This window comes from Lampris incognitus, chromosome 10 (assembly GCF_029633865.1).
Source record: "Lampris incognitus isolate fLamInc1 chromosome 10, fLamInc1.hap2, whole genome shotgun sequence".
Classification (NCBI taxonomy): domain Eukaryota; kingdom Metazoa; phylum Chordata; class Actinopteri; order Lampriformes; family Lampridae; genus Lampris; species Lampris incognitus.
The window spans coordinates 43659654-43684015 of NC_079220.1; the positions used below are offsets into that span (position 1 = coordinate 43659654).

The 24362-nt window shown below is 52.1% G+C and overlaps 1 protein-coding gene across 1 annotated transcript; it reads right to left on the minus strand.

Moving 5' to 3' along the window:
- Nucleotides 1-464: 464 nt before the first annotated feature.
- On the minus strand, nt 465-1364 carry LOC130120064 (uncharacterized protein K02A2.6-like; the record flags this gene model as incomplete). Its single annotated transcript, XM_056288680.1, has 1 exon — nt 465-1364. A coding segment is annotated over one exon (900 nt), but the record flags the coding sequence as incomplete, so codon positions are not given.
- Nucleotides 1365-24362: the final 22998 nt, after the last annotated feature.

The window sequence follows — 24362 nt, forward strand, 5'->3', positions numbered from 1 at the left end:
CCTGCTGGTCTCTGGTCGTGGCATTTCAGATGAGACTCGAGCGGCCCATCTTCAGGTGACTGCTCACCAGGAACAATGGATTCTCCAGCGACCACATCCGTGCGTGCAGTCGCTCTACCACGCAGCTGATCCACGTGGCGTCGATGCATTTGCCCATCAGGAGTCTGCACTCTATATGAAACTGGGCCAGTAGGATCGGCTATCACACCAGGGACCCATTTGTGTCCCCCAGTGTAACTCCTCATGTACACAGTGTCCTGTGGCCTAAAACATCTGTTTGGGCCTTGCAGCTTTTCTGCACTCACCTCCTGCTTGAGGTGTATCTCATTTTCATAGTCAGGATGAAGGCGATCAAAGGCCGTGGTAAGACTCCGGTTCATGAGAAGCTCGGCAGGGCTCTTTCCTGTTGCTGAATTGGGAGTCACATGCTGTGACAGCAGAAACCTAGCCAGGTGTGTCTGCCAGTCACCGATAGTGATCCTAGACAGGGCTTCCTTGGTTGTCTGGACCATACGTTCTGCTTGGCCATTTGAACAAGGATGGTAAGGGGCCGTAGTCACTGCTCTGATGCCATTCCGTCTGGCAAACTCTTTGAATTCTTCCGATGTGAAGGCCGCACCGTTGTCAGAAACAATGACATCTGGCAACCCGTGAGTTAAAAAGAGGAGCCTCAGTGTGCTGATCACTGCAGAGGAGGACATTGAACTCACCATGGCAACCTCTAACCACTTAGAGTGTGAGTCCACAATTATGAGAAATGTCTTCCCCTGGAATGGACCAGCAAAGTCAACGTGTAGCCGGGACCATTTCTTAGTTGTCCACTCCCAAGGGTGCAGCTGTGCTGTTGGTGGTGCATGACGAGTTCTCTGGCAGGTTTCACAGGATTTTACTGTCTGTTCTATTGCTAAATCCATACCTGGAGACCAGGCATAACTCCTCCCCAGGCCCTTCATATGCACATCATGCAGCATGGCGAGTACCTCCTCCCTCGCCAGGTTGGGAATAATTACATGACTCCCCCATAATAGGCAGTCCTTGTGTGCGGACAGTTCATGGCGCCAGGTGAAAAACGGCTTGAAACAGCTGTCAGGTGTATCCACTGGCCAGCCATGCAGGACCCAGCGCAGCACCCGGGACAGCACTGGATCCTTCCGAGTAAGGGGGGCAATGTGTTTTGCATTCAGTGGGGCTTCAGGCGCCATTTTCAGTAAGAGCACCTCCATGGGTGGAGGGGTCTCACGCATACCAGCGGGCAGTGGTAAGCGACTGAGGGCATTAGCATTTGCTAGCTGTTTGCCAGGGCAGTAGCACAATTCGTAATCGTAGGCCCCAAGAAGAACACTCCAGCGTAGCATGCGTGGGGACAGGACAGGTGGCATGGGCTTAAGAGTGGTGTAGCAGGCCCTAAAGAGGTTTGTGGTCAGTAAAAACCACAAAGTGGTGACCAACAAGCTACTGGTGAAATTTTTTGACTGCAAAAATGACCGCTAAGGCCTGCTTATCGATTTGGGCATAATTTCTTTTGATTGGAGCCTCCCAGCCATCGGACTCCATATGGAAGAGCAGCGACCCCAAGCCATAAGGCGAAGCGTCACAAACAATGGCTAATGGCTTTGTTTCGTCATAGTGCGTGAGCACGCCATCAGCCTGAAGCAGTTGTTTTGCAGCAGTGTAAGCTTTTTCATGTGCGTCAGTCCACTGCTAGGGTGCAGACTGATCCAGGAGGCGGTGCAGCGGTTCGAAGATGGTAGCCTTGTTTGGCAAAAAATAGCTGTAAAAATTGAGTAGGCATAGGAATGACTGAAGCTCCGTTTTGTTCCAGGTGAATGTTAGGGTTTGTGGAAGACCCCAAGCGCACGACACCAGACAGAGATGGGGTTTGCCGAAACTGGCTTACTTTATTCCTTGCGCGTACAACAGTCAAACACAGGAAGGCAATAAGCGACAAGAAAACGGGAAGTCCAAGGGAAAAAACTCGCTGGTAATCCAAAACGGGAACACGGCAGGATACTTCCACGGGAAAACTGTAAGGGAAACCATAAACCAAGGGGGGGTGAGCTCGGAGAGAAAAGCACCGTAAGGGAAGAGTAGCCACTACTGCGAGGAGGTTACGGCACGAACTGACAACGGGCGCTGGGAGACCAGCAAACTTAAGCCCAGCCCTGACGGCTAAGCCCGTCCCTGATGAGCTGATTGGCTGCCGGCGCGGGGTGGGCTGGCCACGGCGCGGGGTGGGCGAGCTGTAACAGTACCCCCCCTCCACGGGAGCCACCAGGCGACTTGCCCGGCTTGTCGGGATGGGAATGATGGAACTCAGTGAGCAGCCCAGGGTCCAGGATGAGCTGGCGGGAGACCCAGCTACGTTCCTCCGGACCGTAGCCTTCCCAGTCCACTAAATACTGGAATCCCCGTCCTCGGCGCCGGACGTCCAGCAGCCGGTGGACCTTCCACTGGAGGTGCCCATCCACGATCTCAGGGGGAGGTGGAGCTGGGGGCCGGAGGCATCAGAGGACTGTAGGAGACGAGCTTAACCCGAGACACATGAAAAACAGGATGGATCTTCAAGGAAGCCGGAAGCTTCAGACTCACCGCCGCGGGGCTGAGAACCTTCCTTATCTCAAAGGGCCCAACGAACCGGGGGTTCAGCTTCTTCGTGGTGGACTGAAGCGGGAGGTCCTTCGAGGACAACCACACCCTTTGGCCTGGTTGGTACGTAGGCGCTGGGGACCGGCGTCGGTTGGCTCCCCGACTGGCGCGCTCAGCTGCCCGGAGCAGAGCAGCTCTGGTCACCTCCCAGACGCAACGACACCGGTTCAGATGGAACTGCCACTTCCGACTCCTGCGCAGCAAAGAGAGGCGGCTGGTAGCCCAGGGACACCTCAAAAGGTGAGAGGCCGATGGCAGAGCTGACCAGGGAGTTGATGGCATACTCGACCCAGGGGAGGAACCGGCTTCAGGAGCTGGGCTTCTTGGCGGCCATGCACCGGAGGGCAGACTCTATGCTCTGGTTCATCCTCTCCGTCTGCCCGTTAGTCTGTGGGTGATATCCAGAGGAGAGACTAACAGAGGCACCCAACCCCTTACAAAAGGCCCGCCATACCTGGGAGACGAACTGGGGCCCTCGGTCCGAGACGACGTCCAGGGGAAGGCCGTGGAGACGGAACACGTGGCTCGTCAGGAGGTCCGCCGTCTCAGAAGCCGATGGGAGTTTGGGGAGGGCCACCAGGTGCACTCCCTTACTGAAGCGGTCCACCACTGTCAGGATCACAATTTTACCCTGGGAGGGAGGCAGTCCGGAGACAAAATCCAATGCCACATGGGACCAGGGCCGGTTTGAAGTTGGGAGGGGCTGCAGCAGACCCGCGGGTGCCTGGTGAGAGGCCTTGCTGGGAGCACAGACGGAGCAGGCCTTTACGAAGTCCCTGACGTCGTTCCTCATGGTGGGCCACCAGAAACGCCAAGCCAGGAAGGTGAAGGTGCGGTGGACACCCGGGTGGCAAGTAAACTGACTGGCATGGCCCCACTGAAGAACCCGGGACCGGACTGAGTCCGGGACGAACAGGCGGCATGGAGGCACGTGGCTCGGGGCGGGATGGGAGCGCAACGCCTGCCTGACCACGGTCTCGATGCCCCAGGTAACCACGCCAACCACCCTGGCCTCAGGAAGGATGGGAGTCGGCTCCTCTGTAGCTGGCTCCCTCCTCGGGTGTTGTCGGGACAGGGAGTCTGCCTTCGTGTTGCGGGACCCGGGGCGATAAGTCAGCGTGAAGTCAAACCGACTGAGGAGGCTGGCCCACCGTGCCTGCCGACCATTTAGGCGCTTGGTTGCTCAGATGAACGTCAAGTTCTTATGATCAGTCCAGATGGTGAACGGCTGTTCCGCCCCCTCCAGCCAATGGCGCCACTCCTCCAGAGCAGCCACCACTGCCAGCAGCTCCCGGTTCCCGACATCGTAGTTCTCCTCGGCAGGGAGGAACCGGCGAGATTAGAAGGCGCATGGATGGACTTTCTGGTCAGACGCTGACCGCTGGGAGAGGACAGCCCCCAACCCGGTGTCCGAAGCGTCCACCTCCACAATGAACTGCCTCTTGGGGTCAGGGTGGGGCAGGACCGGGGCGCTGATGAACCTCTCCTTGAGGGACTGGAACGCAGAGCGGGCAGCCGGGGACCAGATGAACGGCTGGGAGGGGGAGGTCAGCCTGGTGAGAGGTTCTGCCACGCGGCTGTAGTTCCTGATGAACCTCCAATAGAAGTTTGCAAATCCGAGGAAGCTCTGTAATTCCTTCCGTGATGTGGGATCGAGCCAGTCCACCACAGCCTGGATCTTGCGGGGGTCGGCCCGGGTCTGTCCCCTCTCAATGACGAAGCCCAGGTAGTCAACGGAAGGGGAATGGAACCGGCACTTCTCTGCCTTGACAAAGAGCCGGTTCCGGAGGAGACGTTTGAGTACCCGGTGGACATGCTGGGCATGTTCCTCGAGGGTCCTGGAGAAGATGAGGATGTCATCGAGGTAGACCACCACAAACTCGTCGAGCATGTCGTGGAGAATGTCATTCATGAGAGCCTGGAATACCGCCGGGGCATTGTTGAGGCCGAACGGCATGACCAGGTACTCATAATGACCCCGGGGCGTCTTAAAGGCTGTTTTCCACTCGTCCCCCTTCCAGATCCGGACCAGATGATAGGCACACCGTAGGTCCAGCTTAGTGAAGACTGTAGCCTGGGTGAGGGGCTCAAGGGTGGAAGCCATGAGAGGAAGGGGGTACTTGTTCTTGACGGTTATCTCATTGAGTTGGCGATAGTCAATGCAGAGTCGGAGGCTCCCGTCCTTCTTCTTCACGAAAAAAAAATTTCCAGCTGCCACCTGGGAGGACGAGGGCCGAATGAGCCCCGCTGCCAAGAACTTGGAGATGTACTCGTCCATTGCAGCCTTCTCGGGGATGGTCAGACTGTACAGACAACTGCTGGGAAGGGGTGCCCCAGAGTGGAGATCGATAGCACAGTCATAAGGCCGATGAGGAGGAAGAGATTGGGCCCGGGTCTTGCTGAAAACCTCACCTAGCTCATGGTACTCAGGGAGAACAGAGGAGAGGTCAGGAGGCGGGGCACTAGGGGCACGTCGGGAGGATGGGCCGGGAGCAGCCTGGAGACATTGGGCATGACAGGAGGAGCTCCACTCCGTGATGGTACCGGAGGCCCAGGCGATGTGTGGCTCATCCTGCACAAACCAGGGGCGCCCTAGGATCACAGGGACTAACGGGGACTGGATGATGTAGAACCGAAGTCTCTCCACATGGTTCCCTGCTATGGTGAGAGAGACAGGGTGGGTGCGTTGGGTGATGCTGGCCAGGCAGCGCTCGTCCAGCGCGAAGGCCTCCATGGGCTTCTCCAGCGTCTCTAGCGGGATGTTAGCCTGGGCAGCAAACTCTGGGAACAGAGTCCAGGGAACACTCATCAGCCCCCGAGTCGAGGAGTGCACCCACCGTGAGCCGCTGGTCAGCCCAGGCCAGGGTAACGCTAACCAGATGGTTCTGTGGGGCAGGACAGCGGGAACAGGAAAGGCGGCTCACTGGACCTCCCGGGGCCCCAGTGAGCCAAGTCTTTTGGCTGAGTGGGGCAACCGCTGATCAGATGTCCCTTCTGGCCACAGTAGAGGCATTGACCCGCCTTGAACCGGGCCTCCCGTTCGGCCGGACTAAGGCGCGTGCACCCCAGCTGCATAGGTTCCTCCCCCGTCGTGGTCTGGGGCGCGGGGGGAGAAACGGCCACAAGGGAAAGTGGGGCAAGCAGGAGTAGGGGTCCTGTCAGGAGTGCTGGACGACTGGGGAATGGATGGGGATCCACGCAGGGCTCGCTCGCGCCTCCTCTCCCGGAGGTGTCCGTCGATGCGGATGGCGAGCTTGATCAGGTCATTGAGGGAGGTGGGCTCCTCCTGGGTGGCTAGCTGGTCCTTGACAGCCTCGCTGAGATCTCTCCGGAAGGTGACCCGAAGTGACTGGTCATTCCAGCCGCTCTCAGCTGCGGCCAGCCTGAACTCCACCGAGTAGTCTGTGACACTGCCACTGCCCTGCTGGATACTGCTCAGCCGAGCACCAGGGTCCTGGCCACCAACTGGATGGTGGAAAACCTTCCGTGGTTCCTCCACAAAGTCCTCGTAGGTGAGGCAGAAACTGGCCCTCATGGACCAGGAAGCAGTGGCCCACTGAGTTGCTTGGCCTGTGAGCAGGTTGGTCACGTAAGCGACACGGGCAGCATCAGACGTGAACATGCTGGGTTGGTGCAGGAAGACCAGCTCACACTGCATGATGAATGTGGCACAGGTCTCAAAGTCGCCATCAAATGGTCGTGGGCTGGAGAGGCAGGGCTCCCGGGGAACTGGGTTGAGCCCCACAGGGTTAACTGGGGCAGCAGGCCCAGGGGGCGGGTTATCCATGACTCCAGGGGCAGGCTGGCCCAGCGGCTGGATGGTGAGAGCCGCCGTGATGGTCTGCAACTGCCGCAGGATCTCTGCTTGTTGGCTCGCCAACGCCGCCTGCTGGCTCGTTAGGTTACCCACACAGGCCTGGAGGGGCTGGACCCAAGTCTGAAGATCTCTCACCGCAGCAGAGGCCACCTCTAGCTGCTGGGTGTGGGAGTTGGTTAGTTGGATCTGTCTGATGAGAGCCGCTTGAACCGGACTGGTCGGTACGCTCTCTGTGTCGGCTGGGGTCGTCATGGTCAGTTCGTACTGTTAGGGTTTGTGGAAGACCCCAAGCGCACGACACCAGACAGAGATGGGGTTAGCCGAAACTGGCGTACTTTATTCCTTGTGCGTACAACAGTCAAACACAGGAAGGCAATAAGCGACAAGAAAACGGGAAGTCCAAGGGAAAAAACTCGCGGGTAATCCAAAACGGGAACACGGCAGGATACTTCCACGTGGAAACTTTGCAAGGGAAACCATAAACCAAGGGCTGGGGTGAGCTCGGAGAGAAAAGCACCGTAAGGGAAGAGTAGCCACTACTGCGAGGAGGATACGGCACGAACTGACAACGGGCGCTGGGAGACCACAAAGCTTAAGCCCAGCCCTGATGGCGAAGCCCGGCCCTGATGAGCTGATTGGCTGCCGGCGCGGGGTGGGCGGGCCAAGGCGTGGGGTGGGCGAGCCGTAACAGTACCCCCCCTCCAAGGGATCCACCAGGCGACTTGCCCAGCTTGTCGGGATGGGAATGATGGAACTCAGTTAGCAGCCCAGGGTCCAGGATGAGCTGGCGGGAAGGCGCCTTCTGAATAGCCTCAACTTTCTCCATAGTCGGCCGCACGCCATCCTTGTCCACACAAAAACCTAAAAATTCAACTTGGTCAGCAGCAAACACACTCTTCTCCTTCTGTAGCCGTAATCCTGCTTCTGCGAATTGTTCCAGCACTGCACGAAGACGGTCATTGTGCTGGTCAACAGTCTTTCCCGCTATTAAGACTTCATCCAGGTACGGTTGCACGCCTGGTATACCAGCGAGGAGTGTATCCATGAAACGCTGAAATATGGACACAGCTGTCAATACTCCAAACTGCAGGCGGCGGGCCTGAAACAGCCCGCGATGGGTGTTTATAGTGAGAAGCTCTGCATCCTCGTCGTCCAGCACCAGCTGCTGGTAAGCTTGTTTGAGGTCCAATTTACTTAAAAGCACCCCCCCTGCCAGTCTGGAAAACAGTTCAACCACCGTAGGAATGGGGTATACATCAGGTTTCACAACTGTTTCACACAGTGCAGCAATAGTCACCGCAAATTCTTAAGCTGCCATCCTTTTCAACTACTGGTACGATGGGTGTGGCCCACCTTGAGTGTCTCACGGGTTCAAAAATACCCTGAGCTACTGGCTTGTCAAGCTCCTCATCTAGCTTTGGCCGAAGGGCAAAGGGCACCAAACGTGCTTTAAAAAACTTGGGTGATGCTGTCGTATCAATATCAATAGCAATTGGAGGGGTTCGTGAAGCCCCGAGGTCCTGGAAGACTTCTGCATATTCCGTTAAGATGGACTCCATGGATTGTAAGCATACTTGGCACACCCCCATTACAGAAATGCCCAGTGCCTCAAACCAGTCCCTGCCCAGTAGACTTGCCCCCTGACCTCGAACAATAATCAGTGGTAAGGTCTTGTGATTGCCTTGATACTGCACATCCACAAAAATCTTCCCATTAACTTGTAGTTCTGCTTGTGACCATTGTCTAAGCACACTACTGTCCTTGTGCAGTAAAGGCGGCCGGTCAGGCCACAAGGTGTTGTAACTGCACTCACTGATCAAGGAGCATGCGGCTCCATTACATGTGTTTTGATATTCAGGATCACAGTGGCTTGATATGGCTTTTTTACGTTAACATACAGCTGCCTGCCCATGGTGTAAATGTCATATTCCTCTTCTTGTTGCCTAACAGTGTGTGTGTGTTGTTCAGATTGAGGAACTGTGTCAGACGAATCTGCTGATGCGACATCCCTGCTCTTTTTAAAACAAACACGAGAAATGTGCCCCCTTTTTTGCAATAGTGGCATACAGCAGAGGTAAATTTGCAATGTTGTTGGTTGTTTGTGCCTCCATAACGAAAACATGGCTTTGCACCACCTCTGCTACTGTTTGTTTCACTTTCAAAAGGGTTTGACTTTATGCAGTCTGATGAACTTCTGCTGAATGTGGTGGTGCCAGCTGGTTTGGTTGTAGTATTCGCGCATTTAACGTGGCTGTTTCCGCTGCAAGGGCTTTCTCCTCTGCTGCTTTGAATGTGAGTTCCTTCTCAGCCAGCAGGTGGCGCTGCAGCGCTTCATCTAGCACCCCACAGACAATTCTGTCACGCAGCATGGCTTCCAGTTGGTCACCAAAAGCGCAATGCACTGAGAGTTTACGGAGTTCAGCAATGTAGCTGGAGATTCCTTGGCCTTGCTTTTGTTTGCAATTGTGAAACTGAAAATGCTGAACAATTTGTGATGGAGGAGGACTGTAGTGGCACTTCAAGGCCGATACTAAGTTTTCATAGGTGACGGCCGTAGGAAGGACGGGAGCGACCACCGAACGTAGTGTAGAATACGTTGCAGCACCACAGACGCTAAGCAAAATAGCGCGTTTCTTCTCCTCCCCATCTACTCCATTTGCCAGGAAAAAACATTCCAGTCTCTCAATATACTCCTCAATGGCCGTGCCAGAGCCTTCATCAAACTCTTCTATGCGACCCAGCTTGGTCATGGTGATGTCGTTAGGCTACTCACAGATTCCTCAAAGCTGTAGTAGAATATCGGAGGTTGCTGATTTCCATCAATAAACTGTTTGGAACTGTTGGAGTTCGGATCCGCTTCGTCGCCAGTGTAGGATTCGACTTAGAGACGAGAGAGACATTGGTTGTAAACAAACTCTTTACTGAGAACTTAGCAAAGTTAGGCTACTCAGCCATCAGGCTACATCTGCGTTCCCTCTAGTTCGGCTCATATTTAACGTGACTTCCTAGTCTCGCCTCGCGAGAGCCCCCCATCAAGGACTAACCAGAGAGCATGCACATTAACATAAGTCCCAACACATTACAAAATTGTTTGTGTCAGACACCTGTACAATATTTTCTATTATGAGACAACTGCTTTTACTTTTGAAATTACAAAACTGTTATGGACCAAATCATGTGTGGAAAGCCAACGAACTTCTGAATTTGAATCTATTCTACAGTCTGAAAAATCATTGTGGTCGATGAAGAGGAACAGATTAGCCTGTGAAAAAACTGAAATGCTTCATTTTGCAAAGAACTTGCCGACAATGGTGAAAGAGAAGCCCTAAATGGCCATTTCCAATGAAAGGTATAATGGTTCCTTGTTTTTTATACTATTGTCACTTTGTTCAATGTTCAAATGATACTAATATAATTCAGCAGAAAAACAACTGTTCTATAGCAGGTTTACATTTCACTCATTGTGTTTGACGTTATATAACATTTAATCTATTTAAATTTTATTTATTTTAAGGCTATGGGCCATTATTTTTTTTATCTGAAATGTATAATTTAACTTAAAACAGAAAAGACTGCTGTAGCATCTTTGTTTTATTTGTTGTGATAAATTAACAACCAGTTGTTAACTCTGATTTCAAAATGCTGCAAATCTTTTAAGGTCACTTGGGCCTGTTTAAGTAAAAAAACAAAAATCTTATTTGTGTTCTCTTTGTTGCCTGTTGCTGTCCAGACCCACGGCGTCCCTCTGCTGCGCGCATTTAATGAAGTGGAAACGTTTTAGTCAGATTACTCCGATCAATTTTGAAATGTATATGTAACCCGCACTTTGCGTTCGGCCGTCGTCTCCCTACACGCCCTGGGACTCTGCGTTGTGTTTGTTGTAGTATGATGTTTGCGTGGAAAAGGAAGGAGGCGGAGGCTTGGGATCGTGGCTGAGACCTGGACACTTTACTGGCACTCGCTTACACTTCACCTCTCATCAATCAGCTGGCCGCTGGCCTCATCATACTCACAGCTTCCGGCAGACAAACAAAAAACATTTGATCAATGTAGCCTTTTGCCCGGGACAAGACTTAGGGGTACGGTGTTGCAAGAGGGACAAACATCGCCATTTGCGGCATTCCCAGGGGAACATACAGCGTAACAGTGCCACCCTGTGGCGGATTTGCATTACTACCTTACATCTACCCCTTCTTTAATTGATGGCGTCCCAGCCATCAGACCAAACAAAACAAAACAAATAAAACTTATGAGCATAAACATTAAAACAGATCACACTGAAAGTGACGTATTAATACCATGAGTTGCATATGAAATGTAGATGTGTAAATGCAATCAAAGTAAATAAACCATTAATAAAACTTGTTTGTTTTGGGGGTTTTTTCCGTGGATTATACGTGCCCTGCTACTCTCTCTGCTATGGCCCTCTGCCACAATGTCCAGCCCCTCTCTATCTTCTGCTGTTCCTCTTTTGAGCTCACCACCTGTGACTCGTAAGACAGTTTCTTTGGGGGACGTCGAGTTCTCTCTGGGTTCCTCCTCAGGCTGGGGCCATCAAGTGCGTTGGTGTCGCTGACATTTATGTCCTCTTCCCCCCCTTGACTCACTTTTTCGGCTTCCTCCCCCATCACCTCCACGCCATCCACCTCCCAGTCCCCCATGTCAGACTCAACTCCTGCACTTGTTGCTGCACCAGCCCGCTCCACCGGAAGAAACATACACTGTGTAAGAAGGTTGCGGTGAACCACTCTCTCTTTTTCACCATCCTCTGTTCGGACCACATATACTGGTATACGGGTGTGTTTCTTCACCACAATGTATGGGCGTGACTCCCATCTGTCTCCCCGTTTCTGCCGTCCCTCCACATGACATATTTTGACCAAGACTCTGTCCCCTGGGCTGAAACCTTGACTCTTTGCCTTTTGATCATAGTACCTTTTCTGCTGCTCTTTTGCATGTCGTGAGGCCTGGTTAGCCTGAGTATAAGCTTCCGACAGACAGTCATGCAGGGTCTGGACATATTCACTATACTCACATGGCTCTTTGGTGGTAGAAAGCCCAAAAATCAGGTCGACTGGGAGTCGTGGATGTCTACCAAACATTAGGTAATACGGTGTGTACCCAGTAGAGTCATGTTTGGTGCAGTTATACGCATGTGTCATTGCATCCACATACTCATGCCAGCGGGGTTTCAGGTGAGGCTCTAGTGTCCCCAGCATGTCCATGAGAGTCCGGTTGAACCTTTCGGTGGTGCCGTTACCCTGGGGGTGATAGGGGGTTGTGTGTGTCTTAGTGACACCAGTACACTTACACAGCTCTTTCACCACAGCACTTTCAAAATTACGCCCCTGGTCTGCATGTAGTTTTGCTGGGAATCCAAACCGACAGAAAAAGTTCTTCCACAGTACCTTCGCCACTGTACAGGCTTTTTGGTCTTTAGTGGGATAGGCCTGGGCGTACCGGGAGAAGTGGTCAGTGACAATAAGCACATTTTCTATGCCTCCCTTTGATTTCTCCAGAGTCAGAAAGTCTACACACACAAGTTCCATAGGAGCGCTGCTGTGAATACTGACCAGGGGAGCCCTGAGGCCTGCAGTCGGAGTCTTTCTGAGGCAGCACCTTTCACACTGCTCACACCAAGCCTTGATTTCCTGGAACATCTTAGGCCAGTAAAATCTCTCCCTTATCATCTGCAGCATTCTCTCAAACCCTAAATGCCCTGAGTCATCATGAAGTGCAGTCTTGACGGATGTGTGAAATCTCTCTGGTAGTACCAGCTGCTCTACTACTCCCCTTTGACAGTCTTGGACCTGACGATACATTATTCCATCCCTTACTAATAACCTCCGCCACTCTTTTAAGAGAAGGCAAACCTGCCTGCCACCACCAATCCTCTCGCTGCGGCTCGGTTTTTGGTTCACACTTTTAAAGTGCAAAACGGGACCGATTACAGCATCCTCTTTTTGCCCTGCACGAATCTCCTGTTTTGTCAATGCAGGTAGAGAGTCCATCCCCACATCTTGATAGGATTCACCGAGCGTGTGTGACAGAGGTTCTTGATGCTCAGGTCTCTCTGAAGCGGAGCTTTCCAGTTGTTGGGGAGATTGTTCCTCTACACACCTTTGTACTTTGGCTGATACAAGCTGAGGGCAGGTTTGCAGGACTTGGGTGACCTCCTGGTTAGACAGCCGGGAGAGGGCATCAGCGTTCGCATTATTCTGTCCCCTTCGATACTGCACATCAAAATCAAATGCTGACAGCCGAGACACCCACCGCTGACCTGTAGCATCCAATTTTGCAGACGACATGACATACTTGAGGGGGTTATTGTCTGTCTGGACTGAGAACTTGCGCCCATATAGATGGTCATAGAACTTGTCGGTCACTGCCCATTTCAGAGCGAGGAACTCTAGTTTGTGTGCAGGATACCTCGTCTCTGCTGGGCTCAAGCCTCTGCTGCCATAAGCTATGACTCTCTCGACTCCGTCCTGAACTTGGGCTAATACAGCACCAAGCCCCTCCCCCGAGGCGTCAGTCTGGAGCAGAAAGGGTAGGCTGTAGTCTGGATAGCCTAACACTGGAGCAGTTGTCAATCTTTCTCTCAGTGACTGAAAAGCCTCCTCACACTCATCAGTCCAGACAAAGGGCGGGTCAGGCACTAACCTCTTCTTCCCCCCTCTCCGTTTCTTTCTAGGGTCACCAGCGGTAAGGCGGTACAGGGGCGCGGCCAAGGTAGAGTAACTGCACACAAACCGCCTGTAATATCCGGTGAATCCCAGGAACTGAAGCACCTCTTTACGATTCGTGGGCCTCGCCCAGTCCTTGACTCTGCTGATCTTCTCTGGGTCTGTCCTGATGCCCTCCGCAGACACCAGGTGACCCAAGTAGTGCACCTCCTTTCTCACAAGCTGACATTTGGAAGGCTTCAACTTCAAGCCATGCTCCTTCAGTCGATCGAACACCAGCTGCAGCCTCTCCAGATGCTCATCAAAGGTTTTAGAGAATATGATCAGATCATCAAGGTAGATCAGGAGATGGGTGAAGTTCAGATCGCCAAAACAGCAGGTCATGAGTCTCTGGAAGGTGGACGGAGCGTTTTGAAGGCCGAAAGGCATTCTGTTGGCTTCAAACAGCCCCATGGGAGTACTGAATGCTGTTTTGTGTTTGTCCTGCTCCGCCACCTCTACCTGCCAGTATCCAGATGTGAGATCAAGTGTTGAGAAATACTTTGCTTGACCCAGAGCCTCCAGGGCCTCCTCTATTCTGGGCAGTGGAAATGCATCTCTTGTGCTGCAGGCGTTAAGCCTTCGGTAATCGATGCATAATCTTAGTGATCCGTCTTTCTTGGTAACAATCACTACTGGCGAAGCATATGGACTCTTACTAGGCCTGATAACCCCTGCTGTTTCCATTTCTGTCAGCAACTTCCTCACATCCTGCCACTGTGAAGGGGGAATCTTGCGGTACGGGAGTCGAAAGGGCTTTGAGTCGACCAGGGGGATTTCGTGCTGCACTGTTTTTGTGTGGCCGTAGTCCATTGAGTGCTGTGAGAACACCCCCATATTCCTCTCCACAAGCTCTTTTAGGAGGGCGCGCTGGCGCTCATTCTCCACTGCTGCCTCACTTATGTCCACCCCACCACTGCTCACAACTTGGTGCAGACACCGGTATGTCTCTTTGTTCTCCTCATTTTGATGACAACCCTGTTCCGTGGCTGAAAAATCCACAACACTGTCCACCAGGAAGGCGCTGGCCAGCTGTGTGTGTGGTTTGATTGTGACAGTTTGTTGGGACAGGTTCATCACTCTGACAGGAGCACAGCCTTTCTTCACATCTGCAAGAACTTTGGCGACCATAAGGTCCTGAGGAAGCCGAATGGAGGCGTGGCCTTCAATTAGCGCTGTGTATGTCTTTCTTTGTGGGCCAGTTTTGATTTTGCACATTAAGTCCATCTCTTTCCCTCCCGGGATGCGTATTTTACGGCCAGTGTACACAGCAGGGCCCACCATGTCGTCTGCTCCTGTATATTCAGTGTCGCCAGTTTCCAGTAAAGCTGTGTACCACTCTGGATGGCTTTCCTTCACCCGCTGAAGATATTGCTCCCCATAGGTTGCTTGGAGGTGCCTCCTGGCGGCACGGACGACATTAGTTCCCACAAGCAGTGGGACGGAGGAGCGATACTCGGAGTCAGGGACAACAAAAGCCGGCACTCTCTGGAACTCTTTCCCCAGCACTTTCAACTTAATACGCAGGACACCAGAGTAAGGCACATCCTGACCTGCTGCACCTGCTATGGGTATTTTAGAGGGCCGTAGTTTCTGTCCATGGAGGTCAGGGTGGTTGCACCAGTATCCGTGAGTAATACTGGTTACCTGAGAGCCGGAATCGATAAGAGCCCTGCACTTTAATCCATTGACTTCCACCTCACCCTCATTCCTGGGACCCACAATAGGAATGTCCTCTACTCCATCATCAGTATCGCTCACCTGCAGTGGGGGGTCTTGCTGCTTGCCCATGGTTGCCCCAGTTACCACAGGCTCTAGGCGTTTAAATGCTGCGTTGAGTGGGGCGTGGTGCTCTCTGCGGAGGTCGCAGGCTGGGGTCGGTGAGTCCAGGGCAGACTGGGATCTGGGAGCACCGCTCGACATACTCGGGCTATATGCCCTTGCTTCCCACACCGGTAGCAAACAACACTGGAGCCCTGAGTAACTGTTCTGGGAGATGGTTGGGGCCTTAGTGGGGGTGCAGGGGCTGGTGCAGGGGTAGGTGCAGCAATTCTCAACTCAAGGTGAGCCAACTTGGTCACCTGTTCTTCTTGGCTAAGAGCTAATTTCTTGACCATATCTTTAAGCTCTGTCCACTCTGAAGTGTGTTTTGACCTCTCTGACCTCATATTGGTATCACATTCTGATGTGACCTGCACCTGGGTGAGCGCTTTCTTTGTCTTGTGTTGTGACTGGAACTTCTGAGTCTCTTTTGCAAGGTTTCTAAGCTCTGCTTGCAGCTCCCGGAAACTCCAAAGCCTGGGCTTCATTGGTGCGATCCTTGCATACACCATCTCATCCATAAGCCCTCTTAGAAACTGTCGAGTGAGTTTACTATCATGATCAGGAAATTGCCTGCCCCCTCTCTGACTTTCCTCTACCGCTCTCAGTGTTGCCCCCAGAGCAATAGCATAAGAGCAGGCAGACTCTCCGGACCTCTGGCTGCGCTCATAGAAGTCGGCTAGTGGATCAAGTGAGCCTTGTGTGTCGCTGTATTCAGCCCTGAGCTCCTCATACGCCTTCTCTGGAGTCTGGTCGTGGGGGGGTAGGTTCAGGACTAGCTTCCTGGCCTCACCGCTCAGGTGTCGCACAACAGTCGAAAAGCGGAGGTGTGTGGGGAGCTCGATTGCCTCCAGAAGGTACTGCATATCACGAACCCAGTCTTCTACAAGTATTTTGCTGTCTGGATTGCCAGTGAAGATTTGGACATTTTTTACCTGATGAGTTTGCATGAACCCACCATATGCAGCTGGTGGAAGGGTTGTGTTGGCTGCGGCTCTGACGGCAGCATTCATTGGGGGCTCATACGGACGTGGGTGCATGTGCGGGGTGGTGGATGGGTGTTGTGGGAGTGTGTTGTGGTACATGACAGCTCGAGGGTCTGAGGCAGGGGCTGTGTGGTTAGGGGCTACATGTTGCACTGCTAGTGGGGTGGTCACCTCTTGGGGGTAGAGGGCAGCAGGCTGTGACAAATGCAGCTGGGGGATTGATCCATGCTGCAAACTTTGAAGGGTCTGGCCAGTAGAAGAGAGGTAGCTCATAATGTTCATCATTGGTGGCATTTGAAAGCTTGGCATGAGGGCCTGGGGCACAGGGGGATTATATGCAGGACCAGTGTAGATCTGGGGTTTAGGCTCGGCAGCAGGGCTTTGGCAAGGAGGGGTGTCTGGGTGAGTCATGGTCGGCCGCTGTACAGTTTGCATTTCCGTGGAGGTGGGGCACGAGAGGCTGTGAATGGGCAAAGGGTGTGTGTGCTGGTTCACACCGGCTTGGGCCGGGGGATTAGGTTCCACTAATATCTGTACAGCTGGAAGGGATGCACTGGGCAGGCTGTAGTCTGGCCTGCTGTTTCGGTGGATTGGTTTGGCAGCTGGGCTGCTGTCAAAACATAGTGAGGGTGCTTGCATTGGAGCTCTAGAGGCTGGCAAGGTGGGTGCATGAGCTGGAGTGGAGTAGTGAATAGGGTAAGGTGACAGTATTGGGGGTGGTGGAGTGAGTGGTGCACTTAGTCCTGGGTATGGGGGCTGCTGACTGCTGTGGTGGTCTTGAGGGAGGATCAGCTGTTGGGTGGTGGTGGGGCTAGTGAAGTAGTTGTTAAGCTTTGGCCTCACTGATTGCTGTTGATTTGCAGCACTGGTGGTTGTTACGCCCTTGCTTGAAAGGTGGGGTTGTGTCTGGGCTGGAGTGTCACAGTTGTGGCTGGCTGTGGGCATCGGGGGCAGTTGGGAACCCGGTGTGGCAGCAGAGGCACCTTCTTGCTTTGACTGATAATCTGCATAGTCACTGAACATTTTGATATATTTTTTTCTAAATCACTATGACTGGTGTAACTGTTGGTGTCAAAACAGATGACTATTAATGATTCACTGTGTTCACAGAATAAGTTTAGCTGTGTATGCAAAATCTCCCCCTTTTTTCCAGTAAATATATCAAAAAACAATAATCACTATCAACTCAAAACTCACATTAAACTTGAGTCAAAATCAGATGGTCAATACACAACCCTTAACCAAAACCAAAAATTTATGAATGATATATATCAGCTTAATGTTAAACACAGTGTTCCTATAGCAGGATCTCACATAGCACACTTTTACACAACTCAAATAACAGTTAAGTTTATCGAAATATCATAAAAAGTCTTCAAATGGATATAGCAAGCTTTCAACAGTCTTTAAAGGATATTTGAAGAGGTGAGTATCTTGCCAATGCTGCAACGCCGATGACAGTAGTTCAGTCCACCACACTGTCCAGTCACTGAAGGTAACGCAGTTCAATGCAGCAGCAAAGGCGAGGACGCGAGTCTCTGTATCTCCTTGGATCTCGAAGCACCACGATCCGGGTCACGGCACCATGATGTAACCCGCACTTTGCGTTCGGCCGTCGTCTCCCTACACGCCCTGGGACTCTGCGTTGTGTTTGTTGTAGTATGATGTTTGCGTGGAAAAGGAAGGAGGCGGAGGCTTGGGATCGTGGCTGAGACCTGGACACTTTACTGGCACTCGCTTACACTTCACCTCTCATCAATCAGCTGGCCGCTGGCCTCATCATACTCACAGCTTCCGGCAGACAAACAAAAAACATTTGATCAATGTAGCCTTTTGCCCGGGACAAGACTTAGGGGTACGGTGTTGCAAGAGGGACAAACATCGCCATTTGCGGCATTCCCAGGGGAACATACAGCGTAACAGTGCCACCCTGTGGCGGATTTGCATTACTACCTTACATATAAATTAGTATATCAAAGAATAACGAGCGCGCGATTAGCAGGAGCGCGCGATTAGCAGAAGCGCGTGCTACTAAACGTCCCAGCTAAGCGTCCCTCTCAGGTCGTCCATGAGTGAGGGGCCACAATGTGCAACGCATTGCTCACGCCGGGGAGGGGGGACTTGGAGCCCACGCCGTGGGGGGGGGGGGGCTTGGAACTGCAGATTAAATCAAGTTAAGGCTTGCAAGCGACCTGTTTCATCAATAAAGAAAATAAAGCAAAAGAAGACACTCCAAAATCCCAGATGTTAACAGTATGTCAGCTGATAAATTGTGGACAGAAGAATGCACCAACAGTGTTTACAAACGTGCGCGTTCACAATAAAGAAATGGCGTATTAAAAGTGTGCACGATAACCTAAAAGTTGATCATTCATAGAGTTGGATTTGCAATTGTGAGATCCCCAGAAGTTGTTTTTAGTGTTTTTGTCGTCATTTTGCGTGCCTTTCTGGCCCGCCGATCCGTCACCCAAAGCTTATCACATCCCCGGTGTGAATTTAGGGAGAGATATTGATGCTGGATTGCAGTCGGTTTTTGTTCGTTTCTTGCTGGTTGTGGAGTTGGGTACTTGGAGTGACGGCTCAGCTACAGAATGGCATGGGAAGGTCCTGCGTTCCATAAAGTGCCCACAGGTTCTAAAATATGAAGTACATTTTAAGGCTTGTATAGTGAACACATTTAATATTTCTGTACCAGTAATTTTACTCAAATAATTTTCATTCAGTCTGCGGTGTGTTTTCCATGTTAAAAAACAAACAACAAACCGATTGTTCTAGAACGTGTAAGAAAGAATCTGTCAATAGTGTTGCATTCGATTTTTGGCGTCGTGCCTAAGAACGCTTTAAAAGGCCGCACAGCGGCGATGGAGTCAGTTGGTGATTCGCGGTGGACAGAACAGGCCAGACTCCGAGTCGCAGACAGAGAAGTGCGAAAGGAAAGATGAAGCAGGACGACGACGTTCACCACCAAGGACATGAAAACGCAAGAGCTGGTCTGAACCAAGAGTCCGGTCAGCAGGTAAAAACAGGCCAAGCCATTTTAAGTTAATTAATTTGTTTACTTTGCATATTTAATTTGATTATCTGCCTTTTTCCATTTTCACTCGTATACGTGCAAATTATATAAGGGTGTATGTTTCACTTAACGACTGAATGTCCGAAAATTTTGGACTGTATGTTTATAACGTTAAAAAAAAAAACAAACAAAAAAAAAAACGAAAAAACGGGCCAAGCCAGACAGATGTCAAGTAGTACCGGCTGCAGCCTGCCGGAATGCGGAGTTGGACGTCCTGTCTGTCCAGCCCCGCCCACATCCATTACGACACCGTGCTTCGCTCCCAAGGCCACATCGATTACCCGCCGCGCTTTTGATTTAGCATTTTACCCCACAGGTCCAGCCCCAAAACCAGTTAGCTTTTACTCATATATGCACAATAGCAGCAGTTATTGTGCATGTTGGCTCAGTGGAAAGCCTGGTTTATACTCCGTCACACGACGGCGACGCTGCCGCTCGTTTAAAATAACTGATCTAGCGTTACATGCTAACAACGCGACGCCATGTGACTAACCAACCTACATATCCTAACGTTCATATTGAGGCGACAAGTCACTGCAATCAAACGCGTTTGATTCCTAAGATTTGAACGAGCTTTTAGATTACTGTAGCAAGGCAATTTAACACTCACCGACATAATGCGAGTTTCTTCTTCCAGCCTCCTTTTTAACCTGGAACCGAAAAAGGGAAAAGGTCAGGTGAATCCTAAAGTTATGATTTTGGATTTTGGATAAATTACGAAAATAAATTCTGTAGCGAACAAAGGCTTATAATGTTAACACGTTTTATTCATCAAGATAATCCCCCAAAATCAACCCCCCTTTTTAACGAAGTTTGAGTCACACAGGCAATTAATGGAAGTTTGAAGCACACAATAGCTTCAAAATTAACAGTCGTGATATTAACGGCCATAATTTGTGTCGGGACTCACCTCTTCAGACTTCATCTGTGATTTATGATGTTTGTTTTTCTTTCCCTTTTGTATCTGTCCAAGTGGGAGAGTACTGCTGGCGTCGTGTGTGGCTGCAGCTTCTCCCTCTCGTAGTCCCCCTTCCCATCCACCCATGTATGTCAGTGTTACGTTTATCTGTCTTCGTTTCACTCCGTTTATTGTAAAGCGACTTTGAGTATTAGAAAAGCGCTATATAAAATTGATTTATTATTATTATTATTATTATTGTAGAACAAAACGTGAAACTCTCAGGCTTATGTTAAACAGTAATTATTTTCTACATAAATCGCTGTCACTGTCAATCTATTGTGGGCGGGCGGGCGGGGCTGGACCTGTGGGCGGGGCTGAACGGCCAACTCTGCCTTCCCGCAGGCTGCAGGCATTACCTTCTCAACAAATGAGGGGGGAAATGAGACATTTCTTGTAGTGATACTTACAGACTTTGTCAGGTATCGGGAAAGAACCCAAAAGCAGACGGGACAACCAGGTAAGGGAAGAATCAAGTCTTTATTGAAGTGACCGATCTCGAGGGTAGAGCAGGAGTTGGCTCTGTGGCAGGTAGGCAGGCAGGCAGAAGTTCATGAATGGCGACGTTCCAGCGAAGACTGGTCCATAGTGGAGGCCTTTTAAGGGTGAGGGCGATTGCTTGATGGCCAGCTGGCATGCCGGGGTGAAGGGGGGGGGTCAGCAGGTGTCAGCTGATGTAGCAGGTGTCAGCTGGCGTAGCAGGTGTCAGCTGGTGTAGCAGGTGTCAGCTGGTGTAGCAGGTGTCCAGGGCGATCGCTTTGATGTCAAGGGCGAGAGGCTGTGACAGTACCCCCCCTCAGAGGGACGCCACCGGGCGACCTACCAGGCCCGTCAGGGTGCGTCCTGTGGAAGTCCCGGATGAGGTTCGCGTCCAGGACAAGGCGACGAGGGACCCAACACCTCTCCTCCGGGCCATATCCCTCCCAGTCCACGAGATACTGCAGGCCGCGACCGCGGCGACGAGAGTCCAGGAGACGACGAGCGGTGTAAGCCGGATGATCGTTGATCATACGAGGAGGTGGGGGCGGGGGAGCCGGAGGAACTAGAGGGCTGATAGAGACAGGTTTGAGGCAGGACACATGGAAGGAAGGGTGAACCCGGAGAGTGCGGGGCAGCTTCAGACGGACCACAGAGGGGTTAATGACTTTGACAATGGGAAAGGGACCAATATACCTGGGGGACAGTTTTTTAGCGTCCGATTTCAAGGGTAGATCCTTGGTAGAGAGCCATACCTGGTCACCGGGGGAGTAGTCCGGAGCAGGGGTGCGATGACGATCCGCCAAGCTCTGGTAACGGCCGGAGGCCCTGAGCAGTGCAGCACGGGCTCGCCGCCAGGTCCGACAGCACCGACGGACATGGGCCTGGACAGACGGAACCGGAATGTCTACCTCTTGAGAAGGAAAAAGGGGAGGCTGATAGCCGTAAAGGCATTGAAAAGGGGACAACCCAGTAGCAGACGATGGCAAGGTGTTATGGGCATATTCTACCCAGGGAAGTTGTGAGGACCAAGAGGATGGGTTGGCAGACACCAGACAGCGGAGAACAGTCGCCAATGCCTGGTTGGCCCTCTCGGCCTGGCCGTTGGTCTGAGGATGGAACCCCGATGACAGGCTGACGGTGGCACCGATGGCAGAGCAGAAAGCCTTCCAGACAGCAGAAGTGAACTAGGGGCCACGGTCAGACACGATATCACGGGGAAGACTGTGGACCCGGAAAACCTCCCTGACCAGCAGATCTGCAGTCTCTCGGGCTGAAGGCAGTTTAGACAAGGACAAAAAGTGAACAAATTTACTGAAGCGATCAACAACAGTCAGTACAACGGTGTTACCGTCGGAGGCGGGCAGACCAGAGACGAAATCCAAGGACAGATGCGACCAGGGACGGTGTGGAACAGGCAGGGGGTGCAGCAGCCCGGCACTGGCCCGAGTGGAGGGCTTATTCTGGGCACAAACCGGACAGGCAGAAACAAAAGACCCAGTAGCCTCCGTCATGGAAGGCCACCAGAACCGCCTACGGAGGAAGGCTAGGGTACGGGTTACTCCAGGATGGCAGGTGAGTTTGGAAGAGTGAGCCCACTGCAACACGCTAGATTTAACAGCATCTGGAACAAACAAGCGCCCGGGGGGACCGTTACCTGGGTCAGGCTGAGTCTGTTGTGCTGCCATGACCTCCCTTTCAATGTTCCAGGTGACAGCCGCAGCCGCAACCACACAGGTAGAGGGAACGATGGTGTCAGGTTGGAGCTTGGGCTCAGACTCCTCCCCATGCACACGAGACAGAGCATCGGGCTTGGCATTCCCGGAGCCAGGTCTGTACGTCAAAGAAAAATTAAAACGACCAAAAAAGAGCGCCCAGCTGGCTTGGCACGCGGTGAGTCGCTTTGCTGACTGGATGTATTCCAGGTTCTTATGGTCAATCCACACTATAAAAGGAAGCTCAGACCCCTCCAGAAAATGTCGCCATTCCTCCAGTGCCAATTTCACCGCCAGGAGCTCACGATTCCCCACATCATAGTTCCTTTCAGCTGGGGAGAGACGGCGAGACAGGAAGGCACAGGGGTGTGTCTTGCCATCCTCACTGGAGCACTGAGAAAGGACCGCCCCCACCCCAATCTCAGAGGCGTCCACTTCTACAACAAACTGTTTGGTTGGGTCTGGCTGGATGAGGATAGGAGCTGTGGTGAAGCGGTGCTTGAAGGCTTGGAAAGCTGCCTCTGCTACAGGGGTCCACAGGAACTGTCTGGAGGTGGAGGTAAGAGTGGTTAGTGGGGCCACAACGCGGCTGTAATTGCGGATGAACCGTCTGTAGAAGTTGGCAAAACCGAGGAACCTCTGAAGCTGCTTACGGCTGGTCGGGCTTGGCCACTCAAGAACCGCTCTGACCTTGGCGGGGTCCATTCTCACCTGCCCATCAGCCACGATGTAGCCCAGGAAGGTGACTGAAGGGGCATGGAATTCGCACTTCTCTGCTTTTACGAAAAGGCGGTTCTCCAGTAGCCGTTGAAGGACTTGGCGGACGTACATGACATGCTCTGACAGGTCTCTGGAAAAAATCAGGATATCATCCAGGTAAACAAAAATGAAACGATCCAACATGTCACGTAGGACGTCATTGACCAGACCCTGAAGGTGGAACATTTACTTCAAATTGCTGCCATGGAGCTTGGTGGTAGGGTGGAGAGGCTGGAACGCCATGCTGACGAGGTTTTTCAGACCAACGAAAAGATGGCGGCCGCCCTTGTCAAGGCAGAGGAGGAGTTGAATGTTGCTCCTTCTGCCAAGGAGGCCATGTGGAGACATGCCACCCTGAAGGAGCAGGAGTTAAATGCCGCTCTTTCTGCCAAGGAAGCCATGGATCAAGAAAAGGAGTCCCTCCTCCTGGACAGAGAGGTGCTCCTGCAGCAGGTGGCAGTCGTATAGAGAGACACCGCCTGGCAGAGAGAAACCACCCTGAAAGAGCAGGAGTTACAAACTGCTGCCATGGCAAACATTAAGGCTCTGGAGGAACAGGTGGAACTCCTCACTGACAAGCTTTCCCGGTGGGAGGAAAGCAAAGGAAATTTGGTGGCGGCCCTCCTCCAGGCAGAGGAGGAGTTAAATGCCACTCTTTCTGCCAAGGAGGCCATGGAACTAGAACGGGAGTCCATCCTTCTGGACAGAGACATGCTCCTGCAGCAGGTGAAGGCCCTGCAGAGAGACACTGCCCTCAAGGAGCAGGAGGAAAAAGTCCTCCTGGCCAAGAAAGAAAAGGAGGACAGCTCCATGGATAGCAGGACAGAATAGAGACAGGTATGTTCACTGTGTTTCTAGTGGTAGGTGGAAGAAACGGTGTACATTATACACAAGTATACAACATTGCCATGTGTCTCAGTGAAATGGATCAAATAAGTTTGCTGTAATGTCAGACAATCAGTGTACAGCAGTAGCACAAATTATAGTGTATTGACAGTAGAATGACAACAGTTTTGTATTTTACAGAGCTACATCTAAAACCTGTCAGGGAAAGGACTCCTCCAAGCAGAAAGAGGAGGCGGCCAAAGAAAAAACATCCTCCCCTGATCAGAATGCACAGGAGGCCAAGGTAGAAACACCCTCCCCTGATGAAGTTGAGGAGGCCAGGGCAGGAACATCCTCCCCCAACGAAGATGAAGAGGCTGAGGTAGGAAGAGAGCATAAAGTTAAGCGCAAGAAGGGCCGTCTCCGGCGCTTCTTTGAGAGGCTGAGGAGGATTTTTCACCGCTGATGCTCCTCCACTGTTGAAAATGGTACCAAAGCATCTGGGCCCAGACCAACAGGCTTAAGAAACAGCTTTCACCCACAAGCCATAAGATCCGTGT